We start from the raw sequence: 24,495 nt of genomic DNA, 5'->3' as shown, positions 1-24,495 counted from the left end.
GAGACACAAGGAATCATAACTTACATCTTAATTTGTCCATGATCTTCCCTCCACACAATGTGGCTAAAGCCATTTTGACAGCAAATACTGAAATTTTACCATGACCTTCCCTGTTTAGTGGTAATAGAAAAAAAAACAACAACAAAACATAATGTCATTTGGAGCACTTCCAGCAACAAGGTTTGACATTTTCTATTCTGTAGAAATCACAGGAATGCTGCACGCCTTATGTGAGCACATCCATTTTATAAAAGGTTGTAAAATAATTCATTGCACATATCTGAACAACTGTCTATTCAATATTTCCTTTTCTTAAGAAAATCAGAATCTCTTAGCTTATTCTTTGTGTATTTCACTTGCTCAAAACATGGACTGATAGCCAGAAGAACATATACTAGCTAACTATGGATTTAAATAACAGAACATGCTTTTCACTTTGAGTTACAGAAAATAATTTTGTGCACAATAATTCCACAGTCTCTATAATTTACTTAAACAAAGTTTTTGAAACATCATTTTTTTTGGTCAGGAACTTTCTGAATTTGAGGTTAGGGTAACTATGGTGACTTTTTCTTCACACATTTTTTTTCAACCATTATTTCCTACCCAGAAGCCAACTACACTTATGTGATATATTTACTTTTCAAAGACAGCTACTATTTTCAAGTGCAAAAGTAAAAGCTCTGGCTGAGGGTGGTGACTTATGTCTGTAATTCTAGTAGCACTTTGGGAGGCTGAGGTGGGTGAATCACCTGAGGTCAGGAGTTTGAGACCAGCCTGGCCAACATGGTGAAATCCTGTCTCTACTAAAAATACAAAAATTAGCTAGGCATAGTGGTGCATGCCTGTAATCCCAGCTACTTAGGTAGCTGAGTCACAAGAATCGCTTGAACCCAGGAGGCAGAGGTGGCAGTGAGCTGACATCATGCCAGTGTACTCCAGCCTAGGTGACAGGGAGACTGTCTCAGAAAAAAAAGTTAAAGCTCTGTTTGAACACTTTATTTCTACCCAAATGACATAAGTGCTGCCAAATCTTCATTGATTCAGGAAGTATAACAAATCTGTCCTTCACAAATGTGATATAAAGAGAATATGATTAAAAAGTATAATGTTTCAGTTAAATGATTTCCCAGCTGGAATAAACTGTTTATTCTTATACCTTGGAATCAGAAACCATATCATATTAGTAATCCACTTATTTGATAGTAGCTAATCTTAAGAATGGTCAAAAGAGTTATTTAAAATAATAATGTGTCAGAAAGGTAAGTAAAGTTTGTATTGGTAAAGCTTTAGTATGTGGAATAATTTATATGAATAAGATTCATATACCTTATATATGAGAAGGATAAGATATAATAAATAATTGTGGTTTTGTTCCCACCATTATTTATTAATTACTAGGTTTCAGAGAGGGATCGTTTGCTATCTTTGTTCATTCTTAGTGTAATACCTCAGTTACAACCAGCCAGAATGCAAAATTGTCTGAACCCTACACTATGACTCCTTCATATTTATTTCTAAGCCTGAGCACCAGATTTATGTAATCATTTATCAGAAATGTTCACTTAGATACCTCATGCCAAACCAAGTATGTTCAAAAGAGAACTCATTATCTTTATGGAGCTCTTCTATAATACTCAGACTAACCTTAATACTGACCTGCTGTTCCTCCTGCAGTCCTTCTGCTGGTTATTAGAAACACCATGTACCTAGTTACCTGAAAATGAATCCTGAGTTGGGGGTCACCTTTGATTTCTGGCTCTACCTTAATTACTACCACCCTGAACAAATAGTTGAAGGACTCAGCTAGACTTGTTACCTGTATGTTGAATCCATTCCATTCTTTTCATTCCCACTGTCACTGCTTCCATCGGCTCTTACTTTAACATGGTCATAACCTCTGAAATGAACTCTCTGCTTGCACACTCATATCACAAATTTCGACCATATTATTTCATTGCTTAAAACCCTTTGGTCTCCTTTTACCCACAGGAAGAAGTTATAACGTTTTCTCATGGCACACCCAGCAGTCTCATGTAGTCTCCTCTGCTACCATTACTGCTGTTGTACTGCACACCATAGTCAAAGCGTTTAATACCTTTTGGTCCCTGCCCTTCCTAACATGGTCTGCCCATACCCTTCCTATCCATTTGTCAAGATGCCTCTCAATATCATTATCCACTCTGCTCTGAAACCAGCTTTTCTCCTAGGTGTCCAGGAAATCACTCTGCCCATCACTTTTTACCTATTATGTGACATCTGTCACACTGAATGACCTTGATGTGCTGTTTTTACATGTCTGCAATGTGACTGGATTCTACATTGTGAGATCCTTCAGTGCAGAGATAATGGTTTCTGAATTACTTGAATTCCTAGTGCCTAGTGCTTTGTATTACACAGTGTTAGTGATTAATACATTTCTTATATTAAGGAATGGTTAGTAATCAGTATAAAAGGTACACCTTGAATTTTGAGTGTCCACTCAGTGAGTTCTTAATTTTGGAACAGGTAGCTGTAATAGAAATGTAATGATTTTGTAAAAACTACCCTATTCAAAATTATTCCTGTTCTCCCATTACATGGAGAACTGAAAGTATCAAACATTTGACTTAAGGCAGTAATTAGCTTTTTCCCTAGCCTTTAACACGGTTCTAATAATGCGAAGCCTACAAAGTATGGAAGATTAGAAATCACATGGCAATAATGTGGTCCTCAAAATGCAAAAAAATTAAGGAGCATTATTTGTGAGGCTTCAAGAACAATACAGTTCCTTTCAATGAGTCCAAGAGAATAGTTTATTTAAAAGGAGAGGATTGACCACAGATGATTTTGGAATAGAGACTTCTCCAAAGGATGAAACAATGTTAGCTCCTACGTGTACTCTTAGACCCTAGCTTTTAATGAAGAAGATCATAGGGAGATTGCCAGTCCTGTATTGTTCCTGGAAATGTAAGATTGATGGTATTAAATCCAACAGTGGTTATATCAGAGGTAATCTGCCAAATTGACACAATAAATCTAGATAAATCACCAAGTGGAGGGCAGCTGAATGAGAGTTTTGCAGGAACTCAAGGGTGAAATTAGGCCACTGGAATCTATTGTTATGCAAGCTACTGTGCCAGATTGCAAATGTGACTCTGTCATGAAGAAGGATTCTGGGGGTATGCAGGGATCTAGGTCGTGGCAAGCACACCAAGACTGGGTGAGTTCATACTTTGCTTATCTCGTGTCTAAATATTTATGGGGTTTAAGGAGTGAGCACAGATGACTGACTCTACAACAGAGAATCAGAGCACTAAAGACTTAAATACAAATGCATCTTTTTAAAAAGAATATTTTTAGTAAATATAGCAGGGTGAAGAGGAGAGGATCCAATTTTAAAGAGGGAGCTTTTAAAACATACCAGCTTTATTTGAAAAGTAAATATACCACATAAGCACAGTTGTGTTGTGAGTAGGAAATAATGGTTAAAAAAAATCTATGATGAAAAAGTCCCTATAGTTACCCTAACCTCAAATTCAGGAATTCTCTAACAAAAAAAGTTATGTTTCTGAAGATTTGTTTAAATACATAGAGACTGTGGAATTTTTCTGCACAAAATTATTTTATGAAAACCAAAGTGAAAAGCACGTTCTGTTGCTACAGTTCTATACGCTACAGTTAGGGAGCACATATTCCTCTGGTTATATCAGCCCATGTTTTCAGCAAACCAGAGGACCGAGGTCCCTATTTCATTGTGAAAAAAAGTGTTGGCATTAAAATAGAAAGCAAGGAGTAGAGAAAAGCAGATAAATCCCAAATGGAAAAATTTGAGAGCTATGCTCATCAAGAATTGTCATTAGTTGGGACCACTTTGATTTACAAACAGTCAATAAAATCTGTTAAGTGTCTAGGAAGCAGAACGACAAGTGCCTGAGGATGGATAATGGGAAGCTCCTCAGAGTCCCGGGCAAACAAACAGGAAAGAAACATATTGCTCCAAAGTGACTATGTCTATGGCAATGCCTTTGCAGTAAGGTAGCAAAACTGCGCCCATGGAATGCCGGCTGTCAGCCGCAACTCAGGAAGCCAACCCGCCAGTGTGTGCTGAGGTTGAAAAACACAGATTCTCCCTAAAACCTCAGGCCAAACAGCCTGGGAGTGGGGCAGCATCGGGAGGTGCACAGAAAAAGTCTATACGCTTCTCTTGCTTTTACGAAAAGCCATGTGCAGTTCTGACCGCCATCTCAAGACGTCAAAGAGCCAGGTGTATTTGAGAGACTGGATGCATCACGGGGCACAGGTCTGGATGAATCACAGACTCTTAGGGGCAGGATCAGCCTTAGGAGTCTGTGATGTGGTCAATCACATGACCACATAAGCTTTCAGGACAGTTAATTCTTTGGTAATACAAAAGGCACAATAAAAACGTAAAGAATTAATATTAGCATATCATTTTATTAAAAATGGTAATTTTATTTTAAAAATAATATTTTATTTGTAATGTTTTCCCTTTCAATGTAGAGAGAGAACACAGTGCATAATACATACTTTATTCATTTTCTCCATTATTGTCTTTTGGCATAATGAAATGTTTTGTTTCTAAGCCAATTACCTGGAACTTTTGCTTATACAAACTTTACTTTCTTGTTCTAGACTGACATTAAAAAATACTCAATAAAATTGTATATTGGTACATAATTAACACGTATCAAGGTATTTAAGAGAACTAGGCTAATATATGCAAATTATCAAAAGCACAAACTGAAATGGCTTCATAAATCAATGTTCCTTTAAATTGTTTATCTTCATTCACATTTTATCTTCTCACTCTGAGACTTTTCAAGTTATTCTAGGAGACAATTGATTGAAATGGAAAGAGGAAGGCACTTACCCTTTGGTTAAAATATGGGTTACTTCAAAGTTTGACTTGTCATAATAAGTGAGAAACTGCTTTAGTTTGGGTTGGGTTTCCCATAATCTTATAAAGAGACAAACTGATTTCTTTCAACTAAGAAGATATTATTTACATGGAAAATTTACAGGGAAGAGAATATTTGTTTTTGACAGAAGGAAAAACAACAAATAGATATTGATAGGAATGGATGTACAAAAGGTAAATTTTCTCCTAATTGCCAAGAGAGTTTCCTGTTTGAAGTTACAAAAGCCCATGAGAAATTTCAAGTTCTTGAAAGCAAGATTTGAATTCTCACTGATTCTTTCTTGATCAGGCAGAAGAAATTATTTCTCTATTTAAGAGTACTAAAATCAGAAGTTCTTCTTTTACCAACATATTTTACGAAAACATTTGGTAAGCATTTTTGATAAGCAGAGGCACAGCACTCAAACTGCTCTTTCTCACACATTTTGGTGGCTTAATTAACGGAGAGAATTGCTTCCTCCCTCTGCTTCCACAACATGCCTCTACTGTAACACATTTTTTAATCCAAAAATTATTTTGCTCATATGGATCACTCATTTGGTTGCTCAATAAATATTGATTAGCATTGTCCTAGAGGTTGGGGGTATACAGATGAAAAATGTGTGGTTCCTACCCTTCATTTGCTCATAACATATTGGAGATAAAAAGTCAGAAACAGTCAATTTTAATATAACACATTTTTCAAAGGGTATCTCATCTCATTTCATCTTGTCTTATTTATTCCCAGCGTATCATAACACCTCGCACATAGAAGGCTCTTTACATATGTCGGTTCAATTAATGAATGCACAAGTGAAAAATAAACTTTCTGATTTACCACTTAAGATTTATATTGAGAAATATAACGTGTTTGAATATGATGATAATGATTGGCTTTATGGCCGTTACTTTTAGATTGTGCAGTTACGCGATGCCTTGAATTTAGAAGTGATTACATGCATAATTAACTCTTGTTTGGGGGACAGTGAATTCAAGCCTTGAACAGATAGACACCCTTTATTTGGACCTGGCATCTCTCTGGGCTCTCCATGTTAGCAAAACATCTGGGAAAATAACTCCTTATAGCCCTGAGCCAGGTGAGTTTGCTAGGGGTCTCTCCAGAACAGAAGGGACCAATACTGTTGGAATGCCGCCCCCCCCACCCCTTGATATTCCTCATCCTTCTTGAAATTCTACCTGCTACTCATTCAAAGTATAAGTCAGATAAACAATGCGTGACATTAGGATATTTAATGTATCTACAATTGTGAAAATCTTTTGGAAAGTGATTCCATTTTAGCAGCATGTAGAAATTTTGAACAAAGTATTTTTTTTTTTTTACCAGAACAAGATTTCAGTTAGTAGAGGAGAATGTTCTGTGGACATCTTGAATTTAAGACGTGCAAAGAAAAAAGTCACCAAGCCAAGTAAACGCTGTTTTAAATATCTAGTCTTGGATGTATAGATAATAAAAGAGAAGAAGATTTTTTTTATAACTCTTCTCTTTTTTTCTTCTTTGCTCTCACAAATCTACATAGTCTCAAACATGAACAATACTTTTTGGGTGCACAGATAAATGGTTGTGTACTTTGCAGTATATTTTGCATTAAACATCAGAATCATTTTTAAAAATCAAAAGGCAGAAGGATTTTGGCAGAGTTCCAGGCACTTCATATCCACACATTGGAAATAGTTCTATGGTCTTTTTGCAGCATTGGAAGGCTCTGCAGTGGGCATAGGTGTTCAAATGGCCCAGTAAGATGCAATATGGTGAACAGAGAGGAAACTACCAGGATTTTGTATTCTGTATGTAACACTATTATATGACGGATTTGTAGTTCTGGGTAGCTGTCATAAAACTGATTCTAATGCTACAATGTAAAACATGTTAAGTCCAAATATTTCTTCTACATACATTCTTTCAAATGTGTCTAAATACCACAAACTGGAAAGATTAGGAGTGTGAGCATAAGAATAATATCTTGTAATAAGCACAAGTCTGGGAGAAACATGTAAATTAGTTTTCATCTTAAAAAATAAAACAGAAAGCATGAATAGAGCTGAGCTTAAAACAGTTGCTAAAACAAAATGAGTTTTCCCCCATTTGCCTCATTTAGTATGATGCTGTATGATCTGCAAATTATTTAACCTCTATCTCAGCTTTATTACTTCCTCCACCTGGAAAATCATGATAATATAGTGCCAAGTCAGTAAGATTGTTGACATACAGTAAACACTGAGTGTATCTTATTTATTATTACAATTATTATATTATCATTATCATGGAAGACTATAGCTTGACCTCTGAAAATAGGAAAATCACTGTCCCTTTTAATATTTATGATTGTCCTACTATCACTTTTGAGTGACTGAGTATATATGATAATGTTATTTGCTAAAATCAAGGCTTCAGTCACATAATCTACTTTATGAAGAAGTGTCTTAAGAGAGAAGATACTACTGAATTGAAATGAGATTGAGTCAAGACAACTTGTTTTTAGCAGGGAGAAGGTGAGAGAAGTACATAGAAGCCTTGTAAAAACAGGATCACCCTCATTGGTAACCATGAACACTTGTTTTTTTCTCTGTGGAACAGATGTAAAAATAGAGGGTCTGAATCTCAGTGACTGGGACTCACTAGTCTGTAACATATTGGAGATCAAAGAGGACTTAATCTCAGAAAAAGAATTAAAAGAAAATTGGCCAGACATGGTGGCTCACTGCTGTAATCTCAGCACTTTGGGAGGCCGAGGCAGGTGGATCGCTTAAGCCCAGGAGTTTGAGACCAGCCTGGACAATATGGTGAATCCCTGTCTCTACTAAACAACACATAATTACTAGCCAGGTGTGGTGGCACATGCCTGTAGTCCAAGCTACTCGGGAGGCTGAGGCACAAGAAGTGCTTGAACCTGGGAGGTGGAGGCTGCAGTGAGCTGAGACTGCACCACTGAAGTCCAGCCTGGGCAACAGAGTGAGACTCAGTCTTAAGAAAAAAAGTTAAAAGAAATTAATATGACAAGAGCTAGGAAAGTTCAACCCTGGATTTTCATTCATTGATTCATTCTTGTGTTGGGTATGGTCTCAGGTGCTGTTCACAAGAAAAATAATAAAACATGGTATCTTCCTAAAGAAGTCTGTGGGAGGCAGTCATATAAACAGTCACACGCACTGTAAGGCAATAGCAGAATCAGGTGTAAGGAGAGGTGGACCTGTGGAAAGGTGATCAACTTGGCCATGAGAGGCAAAAGGCTCCACAGAGTATCAGTGTGTGTGATTGCACCTCTCAAAAAGGCTGCACATTATAAACTTTTAAGAATTATTTTCATCTTTTAACTTTCTGTAATGTTTTTCTTTTAAGTTACTTTCTATTTCCTATGAAATAACAATAACAACGTTAAAGGTCCTTTGAAGACCTCAAAGAGATTTCCCCCACCCCAATACAATATGGACAAGAGGTGACAGAAGAAGTTGCAGCCAGTTTGCTGGGGCGATTCTGGAGGAGACACAGGAGTGGAAGGCTCTGGCAGCAAAGAAAGGAAGGTGGGAGGGGAGTTCCTGGGGTGATCGGAGGAAAGGTACAAGAGGCAGAGACTGGCTCAAGCTCTGGCTGCTTCCTCACATATCTTCTTCCCTCTCAGGCCCTGGTCTTATTTCTGACATCTCTTTCCAATCCTTCTCAGGCAAACTCATCCATTCCCCTAGACACCTTATAAAAGATAACATCTGGCCGTGGAGATTTGCTTAGAAGTTGGTTGGTAACTGTTCACTGGGTGACCCCCACTCCCAGGAATACAGCCATTTTAAAAAAGAATGTCACAAAGAAAAAAATCTTTGGACTCAAGGAACCGTGTCTTCAGGGACAGAATGGCAAGTATGAGCACAGACCACTGGAGCCCACTGCCCACTTCTAACATTGCACAAATCATCTACAGATGTAGCTATCATATCTTCTGAGAGGTTGACTTGCCAATGAGCAGAGAGAAACCTTGTAACCAGGAAACTGATTACAGTTTGCAGTAAGCATCCTTGTATGAAAACTGAGCTCCAGATTTTTTTTTTTTGTGGGAGAGGGAATGCTATTCTTGGGGAACTATGGTTGTGGAAAGGTAAGTCTGGTTCTCAGAAGTACATCCCAGTAAAGGAGGCACCAATCCTCATCTCAGGTTACCACTTTCTTCACAGAGTTCAACTGCCTGGGGGTCCAGTGAATCTTAAGGTATCACCCCTCCCCACTAAAATGACAAAGTTTCTTTGAATCCAAGTTAGTATTCTTCATGAGTTTAAATCACAATACTGCCCCTCCTTTTTATTTATTTATCTTTAGCATCACTTCTTTAGAGTCTAGGTTACTAAGGCATCTCTAATTTTTGTTTTGAATTTTTCCCTGTTTATTTAAATGTCCATTTAAAATGCAGCAAATGGGAGAAAATTCCCTAAATGTTTCTGTGATTCTGTAATAGCAACAGCACATCGTTCTTTTACTAGTATGAGGATCATTCACGTCTGCCAAAATACAGAAGGTTCTCTTAAACACTTGGACTCTGTCGGGGGACAGGTGGTAGGAAGTGGCATCAGATTTCCATGCTGGGTCTGATTTGGATAAATAGCAGTTTACTATTATAAGAAATAGAATTTGAACATTTATTTTATTCTTAAGTTTCTCTTCTTATATTCACTTCTAAGTTACATATCCAGTTAGTTATACTTCCTGATGGTTTACATTTCTTATCCAAAATTCCACACTATCAGATGGAAAATGTCAGTAGAACTGCCTATACTCATTTGTTATGCTAAAGGAGAGAAAACAGAAGTGTCTGCAGAGTGGGATCTCTTTGTGGATATGTTTATAAATCTTTGGAGTGAAATTCATCTATGTGGATGTGTTTATAAATCTACTGCAATGAGATTATTGAAAGTATACCAGGAGGCTTCCTATCTATAAGAAGAATAGGCATCAAATAAACATTTCTTGTGAACCTTTCTGCGAATTGCTCCTTACCTTGAGATAGATATCAAACTCAGCATTTCATCAATCTTGAAATGATTCAGCTATAATTCAGCAGCTATTTAGAGACCATTCATAGCTCTCTATATAGAAGTAATCTAGCCAATATTTCTGAACAAAAGTGAAAAAATCTAACTATATTAGTGTGAATTCTATATTATTTCACAAAATATCCCCTTCCTTATTGTTAGTCTGGAGTGGGTGCAAATTATGCTTTAGCTTTGATTCTTTATGAGTTCCCTAGCAATACTCCAGGATCTAGTGGGAAATTATATTTCTCTTTTTGCAGTTTCCATTGTTACATTTCTATCAAATCAGTCCCCTGAGTTCTTTAGGGGCAAATCTGAACGCTGCCACAGTCTGGTTATGGGGTCAGGTTAGAAATGCCACTACGGAAATGCCATGGCCAGGTTCCATTCTGCTGCCTCTGCTGCCTGTCATGTGGAATTACAGTTCTCTTTTTATTTTTTTTTATTGTACTTTAGGTTATGGGGTACATGTGCAGATCATGCAGGATTGTTGCATAGGTACACACATAGCAATGTGGTTTGCTGCCTCCATCCCCCCATCACCTACATCTGACATTTCTCTCCATGTTATCCCTCCCCAACCTTCCCAACCCCCGCTGTCCCTCCCTTGGCCCTTCCCCACAACAGAAACCAGTGTGTGATGCTCCCCTCCCTGTGTCCCTGGGTTCTCATTGTTCAACACCTGCCTATGAGTGAGAACATGTGGTGTTTGATTTTCTCTTCTTGTGTCAGTTTGCTGAGAATGATGGTTTCCAGATTCACCCATGTCCTTACAAAGGACATAAACTATTGTTTTTTAATGGCTGCATAGTATTCCATGGTGTATATGTGCCACATTTTCCTTGTCCAGTCTATCGTCAATGGGCATTTGGGTTGGTTCCATGTCTTTTCTATTGTAAACAGTGCTGCTATGAACATATGTGTGCATGTGTCTTTATAATAGAATGATTTATAATCCTTTGGGTATACAATCCCAGTAATGGGATTGCTGGGTCAAATGGAATTTCTATTTCCAGGTCCTTGAGGAAGCGCCACACTGTCTTCCACAATGGTTGAACTAGTTTTTACACTTCCACCAACAGTGGAAAATTGCTCCTATTTCTCTACATCCTCTCCAGCATCTGTTTTCATCCAAAAGTGGGAGAAGGATATGAACAGACACATTTCAAAAGAAGACATATATGAGGCCAACAAACATATGAAAAAATGCTCATCATCACTGAATATTAGAGAAATACAAATAAAAAACACATTGAAATACCACCTCACGCCAGTTAGAATGGAATCACAGTTCTTTTTACCTGCCCCACCATCCAGTTACCATAGTGATTAAGCCAGAGCAGCACATCTCATTCTGAAGTGTGCACAGCCAAAGCAAAGAATCTACCAGCCTGGACTGCTCATTGTAAAATTGTTGATTTCAACTGGATAATTTATCACAATATAAACATCATGAAGACAATAATGCACACTGGAAAAACTGAGCAGGAACGATTCTGTTAACACTCTAAGTTGCAAAGTGACAGCTGGTGACTTTCGTGAGTTGCAAAATAACATTAGCCTGGCTGGAACATCTCCACTGCCGGGGTAAATATTTCTAAGCACTGGCCAGACAATGAGACTAAATAAAATCTTCTGAGAATCTTAAAATGCGATTGCTGAAAGGTCAGGTTAGTAATTTTCCTTTTTAATATTCAAAACAAGCAGTGGAAATGGAGGGGGGTGGTACTATGTCCTGGCTGGAGGCTACTGACAAAAAGGGTCTTGAATTGTAGGCTGAGAATGTAATTCAGGGGAGTCCACATATACGTAGGTAAAGAAACCTTTGTTAAATATCTAAGTCCCCACTCAGCTACTAACATGCTGCGAGACACCGAACAAGTGACAATTTCTTTGTGCTTCATTTCCTTCATCTGTAAAAGGAGATATTTGGATGAACAGTCTTTAAGATCTCAGCCAGCCCTGACATTCTCTGATTCTAAAAGGGAAAATTATACAAACATGAAACTGAGCTTCAGTTGTGGTCTGTGGACAGCCTTTAATTATTATCTTATGATTGAAACACTTAAATTGACCAGTCCAGTTAACACAAGTCATAGTTACTTTGACTGGGATAGTCAAGAAATCCTTTTCAATTTTTCTCTTGTTTGCTCTAAGGCCTTGTTAGGACACCTCAGAAACACTGTCCTAAACAATTTGCAAAGAAGAGAGTTAACATCCTCCCACTTCACGCTTCATTAAATAGCTCCACAGGCAACCCTCTCAAGCATCCACAGCTTCCAGGAAGCATGGGATGAGTTAACTAAAGGTCAGCGCATAAAATACAATTGTCCTCAAGTTCCTCTGGCCCATTGTACTCTCTAGTCTTTACAGCATTTAAAATTTATATTAAACACATGGAGGCTTTACTGATATATGCATCCGATGTAAAAGAAAAGAGAGTTAAAAAAAGTGATAGAAAATTATTTGGGAAAAAGAACAAGCGAGAGAGGAACTGGAAACCTAACATGTAGAGAGGAACAGACATTCAGAGGGTGCTTACGGATCAAAGGCTGCAAGCAGGAAGTTCAGGAGGAGGCTGATGGACTGCTCGACGTGGATTTGGTGAGTGGTTGGCATCCGTTTGTTGAGCTGGTAAAAAATGGTGGATAGTACAGCCTCTAAGCGGGCCACGTTGAGCTCAATGTTCGGGTCCAGGTTGTTCAGAGCATTTTCCCGCAATGCTTCTATGACATTCCATATATCTACCAGGTGCACTACGATTAAAGCAGAGTCAACACATCACCCCAAAGTACATGGAAGACAAATACACTACTTCACATGTCCCTCTGCCCTGTTTTTTTCTAGGTATCTCACATGTGTGCAGCTGTTGTAGGGGGTCAACATAAATAACTGAACATAGACTGTGCATTATCTCTAAGGCTTGATGTGCATTACATAATAGCAAGCAAATGATTTGCTGACCAACACAATAGACAGTTATTTTCAATTGTCACAGTCATCCTTGAAGTACAGCTATTATCCCCATGTTACATGTAAGATAACTAAGGATCTGGAAACTGAACTGACAAATTCAAAATTAGAAGAGGAGTCAGTGGCAGAACTGGTATTCAGATCCAAGTCTATCAGTTTAAAAGTTATTTCCCCACTGCACACTGTGTCCCCTCAAAAAGAAAACACCAGCACTTAAATTCTAGTGTTTGGGCCGGGCGCGGTGGCTCACGCCTGTAATCCCAGCACTTTGGGAGGCCGAGGTGGGTGGATCACGAGGTCTAGAGATTGAGACCATCCTGGTCTACATGGTGAAACCCCATCTCTACTAAAAATACAAAAAAAACTAGCTGGACGTGGTGGCGTGTGCCTGTAATCCCAGCTACTCAGGAGGCTGAGGCAGGAGAATTGCCTGAAACCAGGAGGCGCAGGTTGCGGTGAGCCGAGATTGCGACATTGCACTCCAGCCTGCGTAACAAGAGTGAAACTCTGTTTCAAAAAAAAAAAAATTCTAGTGTTTGAAAGGACGTCCAAATTGCATTTGAGTATTTAAAATGTTTTCATTTATTTATGTGTTTTTTAGTAGTATGCAGTTGGAAATAAGAAAAGAAAAAAGAAAGTTAACGTATGCAAGAAGACAAGGTAAAAAGGAAAGGTTATCTATACAATGCAGCAGCAGCAGAACTAAGTCACATATCACGGAACTAAGCTGGTCAAGATCAAGCAGTTTCCTGGCTGCATTATACCAGCTGATTTAAGCCATGGTTACTTTCACTAGGATAGTCAAGAAAACTGTTTCTATGCTCTTCGCTATTTGCCCCGAGGTATTGTTACAGGATCCCAGAAACCATGACCACGACCAAGACAAAGACCATGTCATCATCCTCAAAAGCTTTCTCATGCTCCTCTGTAATCCATCCTCATTCCCTGTTCCAGGCAACCACTGATCTCCTTTCTGTTGCAAATTTCAGTTCTTAATAATGGTAATTATATAGTAAACACTTTTCTGGGTCTTTCCCAGAAAATGCGGGAAAATGCTTTCTTTGACTTAGTGTTAACTATTTTGAAATTCATACATATATTGCTGAATGTATCAATACTTGGTTCTTTTCATTGCTGAGTAGTATTCCATTATGTGGATATATCACCATTTGGTTATCAACTCACTTGTTGATGAACATCTGGGGTGTTTTTCAGCTTTTGTTTATGAATGAAGTTGCTGTGAACAATCACATACAAGGCTTTATATAGGTATATGGCTTCCATTTCTCTCAGATAATGAGAGATCCAAAGTATTAAAATCATTAAAAATATTAAGTAAATACTTAGAAATGAAAAGACTGGGTTTCACGGTAGGTGAATGTTTAACTTTTACAGAGAGTTCCAAAGTATTTTCCAAAGTAGTTGAACCATTTTACATTCCCATCAACAGTGTACGAGAGTTCCCATTCCTCCACATCTTCACCATTTAAGGTTGACTTTTCTTTATGCTTTTGCATTTGAAGATAATTATTTTGTTTATTCTCAATGAAATATAACAATTAGTTTTAGTTCTTGAGAAATATGTACTGTGTATATACTCTTTCACTAACAGCTCCCTATGTTTTGTCTTCTACCTCATTGCTCACTCAAAATTAACATCAGCTGCTACTATGAATGCCTAGCATTGAGCTATGTGAATGTTTTCTTGGCTTCTCTCTTTACTTTTGTTTTTCAGAACAGATCTATGGTTTCTTACTTTTGGTATATGAGAACTCTATCACCATTTTCTTCCATTATAATAACAAATAAGCCAGCTAGCCAACAGTCTTTTGAAATCACGCCCTTTTCCCGAGCTAAGTTTAACTGCAGGATCTCGAACCACAGGACCCTAATGGAGACAGCAATCTGTGCAGACATTCTTATTTTCAAATTAAGCATAGAGAAAAATGAAAACCTAAAGTATGGCTCTCATTACTAACTTTATGTGCACATTGACATCTAAGAGATGAGTGGATTATGCAAATCCCCAAACTAAAAAAACAAAACAGGTTACATAGAACCTTTATTGTATCCTTCACTTGGATGTTTGCTGCTACTTTTAACAATTACTCAAAATAATGTTTTATGTTATGCAGGTAAGATACCTGTGTTCAAGGATCACTGGACTTGGATCAAAGACCTAGGCTGCAAATCTAGCCCTTCTGTAACAAGTGTATGACCTCTTATCCTCTAAGGCTTAGAGTCTCACTTACTTCATCTGTAAAATGGGGCCGGAATTCCTAAAATGGAAACATGCATAGAGTAAAAAGTGGTAGTTCCTGGTACCTCGTAGACAATGCATTATAGATGAACAAGAATAGACTAATGTGAGTCATGTCGAAAGAAAAATACATATGATGTATCTCTGATTTGGAGCAGATGAATACAAATCACATACCAACTAAAATACTTAAATATTTATTAGTTTTGGGAAAACTCAGATACAAGTGATTTCAAGTTTGCAACCTTCTCTGTATGTCAAGAATTAATCAACAAGGAAATTATTTGTGTTTCTTGGTGTTACTTATCTAACTCTTCAATCTAGCAAGCAAAACACTTCCAGGGAAATGGAATTTAAAAACAAAATTTATTTATTTATTTAAATTATAATGGGAAAGATATAGGATTTCTCTAATTATTCCCTATAGATTTGATCTGTGAATCTTCTGGATCTAGTCCTCAGGATGTGTCTGGATGCAGGATACAAAGAGGACAATGCTGATGATGTCCAGCCTGTCGTCCTGCTTGGTCCCTGTGACCTATTCTCACCTAGTTCCTGGTTGTAGATCATGTGGAACAGGCATCTGGAGAGAGGAGCATGGACTATGAGCATCAAGAAAGCTAAATGGCTACTGGCGGAGGGAGGAAATCTGGATGCATTCTCTCTCTCAATGAGCCCTTATAAGGGATAGAGAATCCTTTTAGAATTCCCAGGGGTAGAATTATCCAGACCCATAGGAGTGACTGCAGGAGCAGTCCACATAAGGGTTCCTTAGATAGTTCAGTTTCAGCATAGCATCCCATACTCATCTCTCCTCTTGGCTACTCTGGGATTCCCTTCTTTGGTGAATGCCAACCCCTCCCGCTCCCTATTCTCCCTCCAGGGAGATTTAATTCCTGGGTTCCACCAATGACCAAGTCCTATGGACTGCAAATCTCCTAAACATCACTGTAATCCCAACATTTCCATGAACCTGTATTGCCACCACCCAATTTTGTTACCCAATGCTATTCACGCTTACTGGTTGGCCGAGTCAGTTCTTGTTTCATCCTTTCTGTACTCCTTTCCTACTCACTGCAGCCAGAGTGTGATTTCTAAACTGTAAATTTGACATGTCACTTGTATGCTGCTTACAGGCCTTTAATAACTTCCCGTTCATTTGAAATCTAAACAAGGCTTTCAGTACTTTCTCTTTCTTTTCTTTTTTCATCTAGCCCCTGCATACTTCTCATCTACTATACCTTGGTGTCAACATCACTTCTTCAAGAATGTCTTTTTGGGCTGGATCAGAAACCCTGTCTCCAGGTTTTATACCCCTCGTATGTGCCACCTTAGAGCTCTGTCCTTCCCATCACAGCATGTAGTGGGCACTCTTGTGTGGACCAACGAGTTTTCTGTTTCCCACTCTGTGTTGCATGTGGCACAGAATGAGACTGTGCCTATTGTGATAACCGTTCACACCCCCAGTGCCCGTCACAGTGCCTTATGCATCATAGGAACTTGGTAAATATCTTTTGACCAAATGAGAAAATGACAAAGAAATGACTCAACAGTGAAACAGGGTTTTCTAAGGATGCATTTGCTTTCTAAAAAAGCAATAAGGCATAGTCCTGAAGAATCACAGAGACACTGGTTTGAATCCTAGGAATACTGTCAGTCAAATTACTTAACTTCTCTGAATCTCTTCATGTTAGAAAAATGGAACTGAAAATAGCATCTGCTTTCAGATGATTACTATGAGAATTGAATAATATAATGCCTGTAAAACACTTGGAATATGGCATGTCATGTAGGAGATAATAATTGTTTATTATAAACAAATATCTAGAAATCATATGAAAGTTATTAAACATAAATATGCTCCATTTATGTGCCTACATATTCAAGGCCCTAATATAAGGAAACATAAAGAAAAATATTTTATGAAAAATAATAATTCTGGCTAACTGTGAGAATAGATCATTAAAAATGATTTAAGTAAAACTAGTTTTCATGATTATGCGCAAACACTGTGGCAGATTCTGGGGACTCAATACAAACTATACGGATGTGGTTCCTGCCTATGTGAGCTAACAATCTGGTGGGAATACAGACATGACTCACATAATCACACAGTGGATGATCAGAAATGGTGACACTCTGTGACATATAGCATGCTAGGTATAAAATGGGATTATGATATAGTTATGATGGGGCCAGGAGATCAAGATAAGGTTGCAGGAGCATGATAACTACAATGAGGATTTGGCTGTTTATGCTGAGTATGAAGATATGGGTTTTAAGTAGGAGAGCGACAGAACCAGGAATGCAGCTTAAAAATGTCATTTCTGACTTTAAGGGAAGAAAGGAGACAGACAGGCACACAGTGGGAAGTAGTTGGAGCATATGAACATGTTTTAGTTCAAATAAGAGCTGGCGGTATTTTTGCATACAAGGTGGTACTATGCAGAAAAGCTGTAGTCATGCACATTATACCCCTAATTTCCAAGGGTGGCAGAGTGGAAAGAATTAAGATTTTACAGCCACAAAGATTAAGGTTTCATTCCTGGCTCCAGAAATAACTGTAAAACTAGGAAAATTTTATTAATGAAAACAAAATGTAATAATGTTTTGTTTATACATTGTACTATTCCTTTTTTATAAATGAGGAAATGAATGCTGTCCAGAAGGAGTTATAGTGAGATTAAAAGGGAACATGTATTTACATAATAGGTGCTCAACAAATGAGCTATTTGTATTAAAATGAATAAATACACTCTTGTGTAAATAAAGCCATACTATTCTATTATCAAGTTATAAGACCTGTGTGTCAAAAACTAAATTTTAGCCAAGTATCCTGATTTCAATAATTAATCAACCCATAATCTTGATGACAAATTATGTGGATCAAGTAAAAAAAATCACAAAGTGCATTCCAGCCACAAAAGCAGACACTTATTCAGTTTATTGGCATAAATTTTGAGTTAGTGGAGTTTAAATTGATTTTACCATATTGGATTATTAGAAACCTGGTGAGGAGGCTATCTTCCCTAAAGGTTTCCTGGAAACTTTATTTCCACTGACAACTGCCTTGGGCGGTGTAATCATAGTGCAGAAGATGCAGGAACCAGGCCAGTGGCTGGGTTCCCCTACTGACTGTCCCTATGACCTTGGGCAAGTCACTTAACTTCCTTATGTTTCAGTTTCCTTGCCTGTATAAAATGAGGAAAATACTATTTTCTCCACTACAGGATTGTTTTGGGGGATCAAATGAGATAATTCACATAAAGCACTTCACATAGTGCTTAAAACAAGCATTCAATATACATTAGTTATGATTGAGAAATTTAAGTATCATAAGCCTTTTGTTTATTTAAATAGAACATTAAGAAATGCTCAGGTGAGATTCATTAGGAATTATTAAGAAGTCTGTCTTAAAAATCTGACAGTTGTATAAATATGTTGCTTAGTGTCGTGCTAGTTAAATCATTTTAATGACATTTAGGTTGTGCAATAATGATTATGCACCACTAGATGGCACTGTGCATATTTTACTAAATAGCTATCAGTCATCCATAATAGAGCACCTGCTACTAAGCACAGGAGATAGGAGTTCCCTCATCTATACAATTGCATATATTTTATATTAATATATTAGGAAAGGCAACAGTTTGTATAATGAAATTCCTTAGTTAATAATAACATATCAAGAATAGACAAAATGCATTCTTAAGCTAATATTTAGTTCTTCATGGAATCTTAAAAGTAACAATATTGGTGTGATTTCAGGCATTGTTAATACCTGAGAGTTTGTCTTTATATACATAAATAAAAATAGACAAAGCTTCAACAGTTTTCTATAAATCCAGGCAGTCACAGGTAGCAATGGGCTAGGTTAGGGTGTTGGGGAAGAGTTGCAGGTGGGTAGAAGAGAGTTTTTTGATCTCAAGAGATATTTTTAATCTGTCTTCTGATGTCTTGTGCTATTTTTTTTGAGACGAAGTCTCACTTTGTCTCCTAGGTTGGAGTGCAGTGGCACGATCTCAGCTCATTGCAATCTCTTCCTCCTGGGTTCAAGAAATTCTCCTGCCTCAGCCTCCCGAGTAGCTGGGATTACAGGCACACACAACCACACCCAGCTAATTTTTGTATTTTAAGGAGAGATGGGGTTTCACCATGTTGACCAGGATGGTCTCCATCTCCTGACTTTGTGATCCAACTGCCTCGGCCTCCCACAGTGCTGGGATTACAGGCGTGAGCCCATCTTGTGCTATTTTAATGGGAGATGGAGTCCTTCATTCACAGAGATGACTTCAAGTCAAGCATCCCTGGGAAAAGTGCTAAAATGACAAACACAGTTATACCTAGATAGAAATAGCTGATGTTATAAACTTTGTTAGAACTATAATAATATAAGTAGGATAAAACGTGGGGGAGAGAAACATCAAAAAGACAACTTCAGATTTAGTCTATTTTATGATTTAGTCCAGGGCCAGCCTTTCTTGGATCCCTGAGGCTGGGTCCATGTCTCAGATTCTAAGCATAATATTCTTTTTCTAAGGCATTTGGTGATCTAAAAATTCCAAACCCAGCCTCTACCACCTCCTGATTTCAAAATATAAGAAAATGGAAAAAAGATTTGACAATACTCTCCAGGTGATTCTGACAACCACTGATTTATAAACTTTTAGAAGATTTTCAAAGGGCTTGCAGCTGGGAAAGGTCAGTAGACAATTATCTTCTAGTGACTTAGCTTTACTCATTATGGAATAGCGATTCTCAACTGTGGCTGCACAATGGAATTACCTAAAAGGTTGTAAAATGGGTTCCTGGTGGTACTTGTGGTCCAACATCACACTTGTAGCAACAAAGCACAGGCTTTTTAGAAATACTGCATCTTAGGCTCCCACCCAGACCTAGAGAATCATAATCTGCATTTTAACAACATGTCTGGGCAGTTTGTATTCACATTACAGTATAAGAAGCACTTCTTGAAGTCAGTAGTTCTCAGTCCTTTGGCATCAAGACAGCCTGATATGTCTTCATGTGTTGTGAGGTGTATTGCAAGAAGCTGATTACCATCAATTAATTTATACAGTTTAAGAGTGATTTGTATAATTATGTAAATACACATTATTTTATAGGGGTTTGAGAATTACATCCATAAGAAGGTCACTCATTGCATTATGATGTGCTTTGTTAATTAGGAGAAAAGGAAATTGTAGTTACACTGGAAATTGGATATAATCAGTTGATCTGCTGTTGGAAATACATATATCCTCTTGTGTGTAGACAGTGTTGTGTGTGTGTATGTGGGCATGTGTACATCCATGCACATGCTTCCTCAATCCCCACCCTGCCCTCCATGCTCAAAGTGAGGGTGGGTCCACTCAGAGGGTGTCTGAGGTTTCTGTTTTGACTTATTTTTCCCTCTTTTAAATATACAGGTAAATGCAGGGAGAGTTCTATTGTGGACTTACACACAGCAACATAATATAAATTGTTTCACCTGAAAATGCATCCAGTTCTCCCCTCCCTAGATGTACATTTCTTGACCTTCAGTGCAATATTTCCACTGCAATCATACTCTTCAGAGTAGGAGAACAAAGTTCAGGTAATATTTCTGATTAGCTTACACACCAGATTTGAAGCACCAAATTGTGTTCTTTCACATAGCAGATTCTTAAAATATGTTTGCTAGCTTGTAGAAAAGTTAATTATGGAGATTCATTCTTTTAGTTATCCAACAAAGTTCCAATGTCCTTAGAATGAACAGATGAACACGCATATAAGCATTTTCTTGTTCCTACGACAACTCTCCAATGGAAAGTTTCATTCATTATTCCAAGCGCCAAGTAGACTTTAAGTAAAAATGCTTTTAAGGAGCTCACAGGTGGGCCAAGCTTCACAGAACTGGGGTGTGAGGAGGTAGGGAGAGGATATTAGCCCCTTGAGAATGTTAGGGGTGACACAAGGTTCCTCATAGACTCATTACCCTAAGCTGTCACTGGCTGCATTTTGCAGCCTTCCATGTTAGCCTTATAACTTCCCTCATACAATAAGTATTTCTTCAGTCCTTACTGTGTTGCAGTGCTGTTCTGGTTTCCAGAATTCGAGTGTACAAGATAGGCAGGTATCTGATCACACAGAACTTACGTGCGTGTTGGAGAGGGAGGAGATAGAGATATTAAAGTGCATTGAGCATGCAATAGGAATCCATGTTCTCTTCTTTTATATTTTAAAATATTTAATTGGCATGTAAAAATTGTTTATATTCAAAGGTATACAGTACAATTTGATATTTACAGATATGTATATCTGTTTTCTTTTCTAGAGAAATATGAGCTGAGAGACAGATTGGGATTCAAGTGTTTCTTCATTTGTACCATAGGAATAATAACATCCTTTCTGGTAATGTTCCGAGGAACAATGAAAATGTACGAGAAAACAGTAAAATATAAAGCATTATATAAATTTTAGGCATTATTCTTATTTTTGAGAGCAAATAGGCGTTAAAATTTACTGTCATATTCAGGTAGAATTATAAAAATTTTCCAGCCACAAAAAATTCTTTCAATTCTTTGCTTCACTCTGTCAGTTTTAAAGATGTTTGTCCCTTAATATGAACTTTCTTCTATAACCTGAGATTTGTTTTCCCTTTAATGGATGAAATGATGTTATAAATCCATGAGAGACTGTGTCATAGTAAACTAGTAACTAGGTTACTCCATAGCTAATATACTAACTAGGTTTAGTTTAGTTCAATTTCAAATAATATACCTATCTTGCAATTCAGAGAGTCTCAGCTCATCAGAAAAAAGGAATATTTCAGTGTATCACTAGTTGCCATGCATCAATCACACATGCAGGCTGTAACATATGGAGAAAGACTGCCATATGCATATACACACAGAGTCGGGAAATGGAACAAGCAGCTAGATTCCATAATAGTTTCAAAAGAAATTAAATCTAGCATTTTTAAGGCTCTACAATGCATTATGACTGATGTTATTGGTGATTTAACAAAATATTAGAACCTGACTACAAAAAAGATTCTAAGTCTCATGGGGAGAGACACACTCAGATGAGCTAACTGAAAATCACAAGACACTATGTTATCAAAAGCCCGCATCCATAGTGCAGATTAAAAAGAAAAGTGCTACAGGAGCTCAAAATTCAGAAATGCTATTGTGGGCTGGAAACTTTGTAAAGATTTGGAAGAGGAGGTAAGGCTCAAGTTGATTCCTAAAACACAGCAGAAAGTGCATGGATGGAGATAAGGAGGGAAGGATACACCAGGAAGAAGTGGATTTAGTGAACAATGGCACTGAGCAAAGAATTATGATGATGCATTTGGATTTTGTATTGACTTGATAAAGCCAGAGAAATTTGTGTTGGGGCTTTTACAGGAGAGCAAAATCTGTAACTCAGTATTCTTTTCTATTGCCCAGTATATAACACTTTTAATTTTTTAACAAGTGAATATATTTGCTTCTGTATTAAAAATTGGAATCTCATAAAGTTAAATGTTTTATTTCATTTTCAGACTACCATGTGAGCTAATTCAGAGCCCCATCTAAAGCTAAGAAGTATAGTGGTGGAAACCAGGGCTGTTCTTTAGAGCCATGAGTGGGTCTCAAACTATTGCCTCTGATTCCATAGGTCTTGAGTGTGGCCAGGACATCCCTAGGTATACTCAGCTCCTGTGGTGATTTTGTTAGGCAACGAAGTTTGAGAATCACCGCTGTGGAGCACAACTGAAAGAATGGAGTTAGACAAGAGACAGGAACAACAGAAAACTGTTGCTCCTTTGATTCAGAGGAATTTCTTGGGAGCACTGTGGCCAAGAAAGCAAGGTGCAAATTACCCAGCTGTTAAGAGCTCTAAGATAAATAATTTATTTTTGTGCCATTATTCAGACCTTTTAGCATGAGAAAATAGTGTTTTTAAAAAACTCAGTTAAGCAGTATGCTTTGCCAGGGTCAACAGACATATTTTGATGTGATTACGTTGACTCTATTAGTCATCACCCACATTAACCAAACATTGAAATTAGAAAGAAAATGTCACAAAAAGCACAGTCTTCAGATTTATTTTCCATTAGTGAGCTTGAGCTATACCTTTATAAAATGTGAACCCAAATAACACCTGAGTAGCTCACTGAGTGTTTTTATGCTTCCAATCTCAATGTCTTTCTTGTTCTGAAAGCATGCTTTTATCTCCAAGGTAGTTTTCTTTGCTAAGGATCCTTAGAGAGAGCCATCATATCTTACAAAGATAAATTTTAGTTTCACTTTAATTTCCTGGTTAAGGTGATGTAATAAACCTTCATGAAAAGGTCTACCATATCATGCCGATCTTCACAGGCCCTGGCAGTACATCCATTGGCTATTAGGAAAAGGTATTCAGTATTCCTTAAAATGTGTCTGTAGACCAGTATCATTATTCAAAATGAGGTATAAAAATTGTTGACTCAATAGCTGTCAAACTATAAATTAAATCTAACAATGTTCAATTGAACAAGAATTTATTAAGCCCATTATTTTAAAAGTATTATACTAAGGATTATAAAAATAATGAGAAGGTAAATGAAAAGAAATATCTGAATGATAACTAATTTCTCATTGTCAGTGTTTAACTTTATTCAGAATATTAATAACTTTAGAAGTAAGAAAATCTTGTATCTTATTTCTCCAGTGGATAGTCATTTTATACAGGGCTTTTAGACCTCACATCTTTAATGTGGCATTACCATTCCCTACATTCTAGTGTCCTATGCTATGCTTGTAAAAGCCTTCTACTTAGAAGCAAGCCTCCTACTCACCTCCACTTTCTGTCTCTTTCTATCTATCCTAAGAAATATTATAAGGGTCTGCCCTGGTCATGCCATTCTTTATTGCCTATTGAGTAAAACCCAACAGGCTAAGCATGAAAAATCAATATTTGTACCTCAGTCTACTAGTGTGTAGTCCCATTTCCCACTGTTCTCCAGCTTCTTCCAAGAGTCCTATGCTATAGCCACACTGGACTTCTTAAAATCCAGAACATTTCCTTGGCTTTCTTGTATATGCCTTTACTTAGCCTGGTCCCTCCACCAGGTGTACCCTACAATCACCATCCCTCAAGGTAGCACACACATGCCATGTCCTGGAGGATGCTCATTCTGATACCCTCTGGTAGGATTACTTTCTCCCTTGTGTTGCTGCTCCCAGAGCCCTTCACATATCTATTGGACTGTTTATGATACAGTGCATTTTCCATAGTTATTAATAGACAAGTTTTCCCTGAATTTTTACATCACTCCATAATCAAATTATGAATTCCAATTCATATAAAATTATGAGCTAAA

The 24,495-nt window shown here is 37.5% G+C and overlaps 1 protein-coding gene across 44 annotated transcripts in view; it reads right to left on the bottom strand.

Annotated features, from left to right (window-relative positions):
* The window catches only part of DTNA (dystrobrevin alpha), a 384,739-nt gene that overhangs the window by 82,473 nt on the left and 277,771 nt on the right, over positions 1-24,495 (bottom strand). For all 44 annotated transcript variants that reach the window (XR_013525843.1, XM_035270852.3, XM_078347963.1 and 41 more), the window contains 2 exons: positions 12,477-12,690; positions 25-110 (listed from right to left, as the gene is read on the bottom strand). Coding sequence is in view for 43 of the 44 variants with exons in the window: in XM_035270852.3 (XP_035126743.1) it covers positions 25-110; positions 12,477-12,690 (300 nt within the window). In the remaining variant the exon portion in view is untranslated. The remainder of the gene's footprint in view (positions 1-24; positions 111-12,476; positions 12,691-24,495) is intronic.

Source organism: Callithrix jacchus, chromosome 13, assembly GCF_049354715.1.
Source record: "Callithrix jacchus isolate 240 chromosome 13, calJac240_pri, whole genome shotgun sequence".
Classification (NCBI taxonomy): Eukaryota; Metazoa; Chordata; class Mammalia; order Primates; family Cebidae; genus Callithrix; species Callithrix jacchus.
Note: the sequence above shows the minus strand (reverse complement) of the source record. Positions and strands in the feature narration are given on the sequence as shown.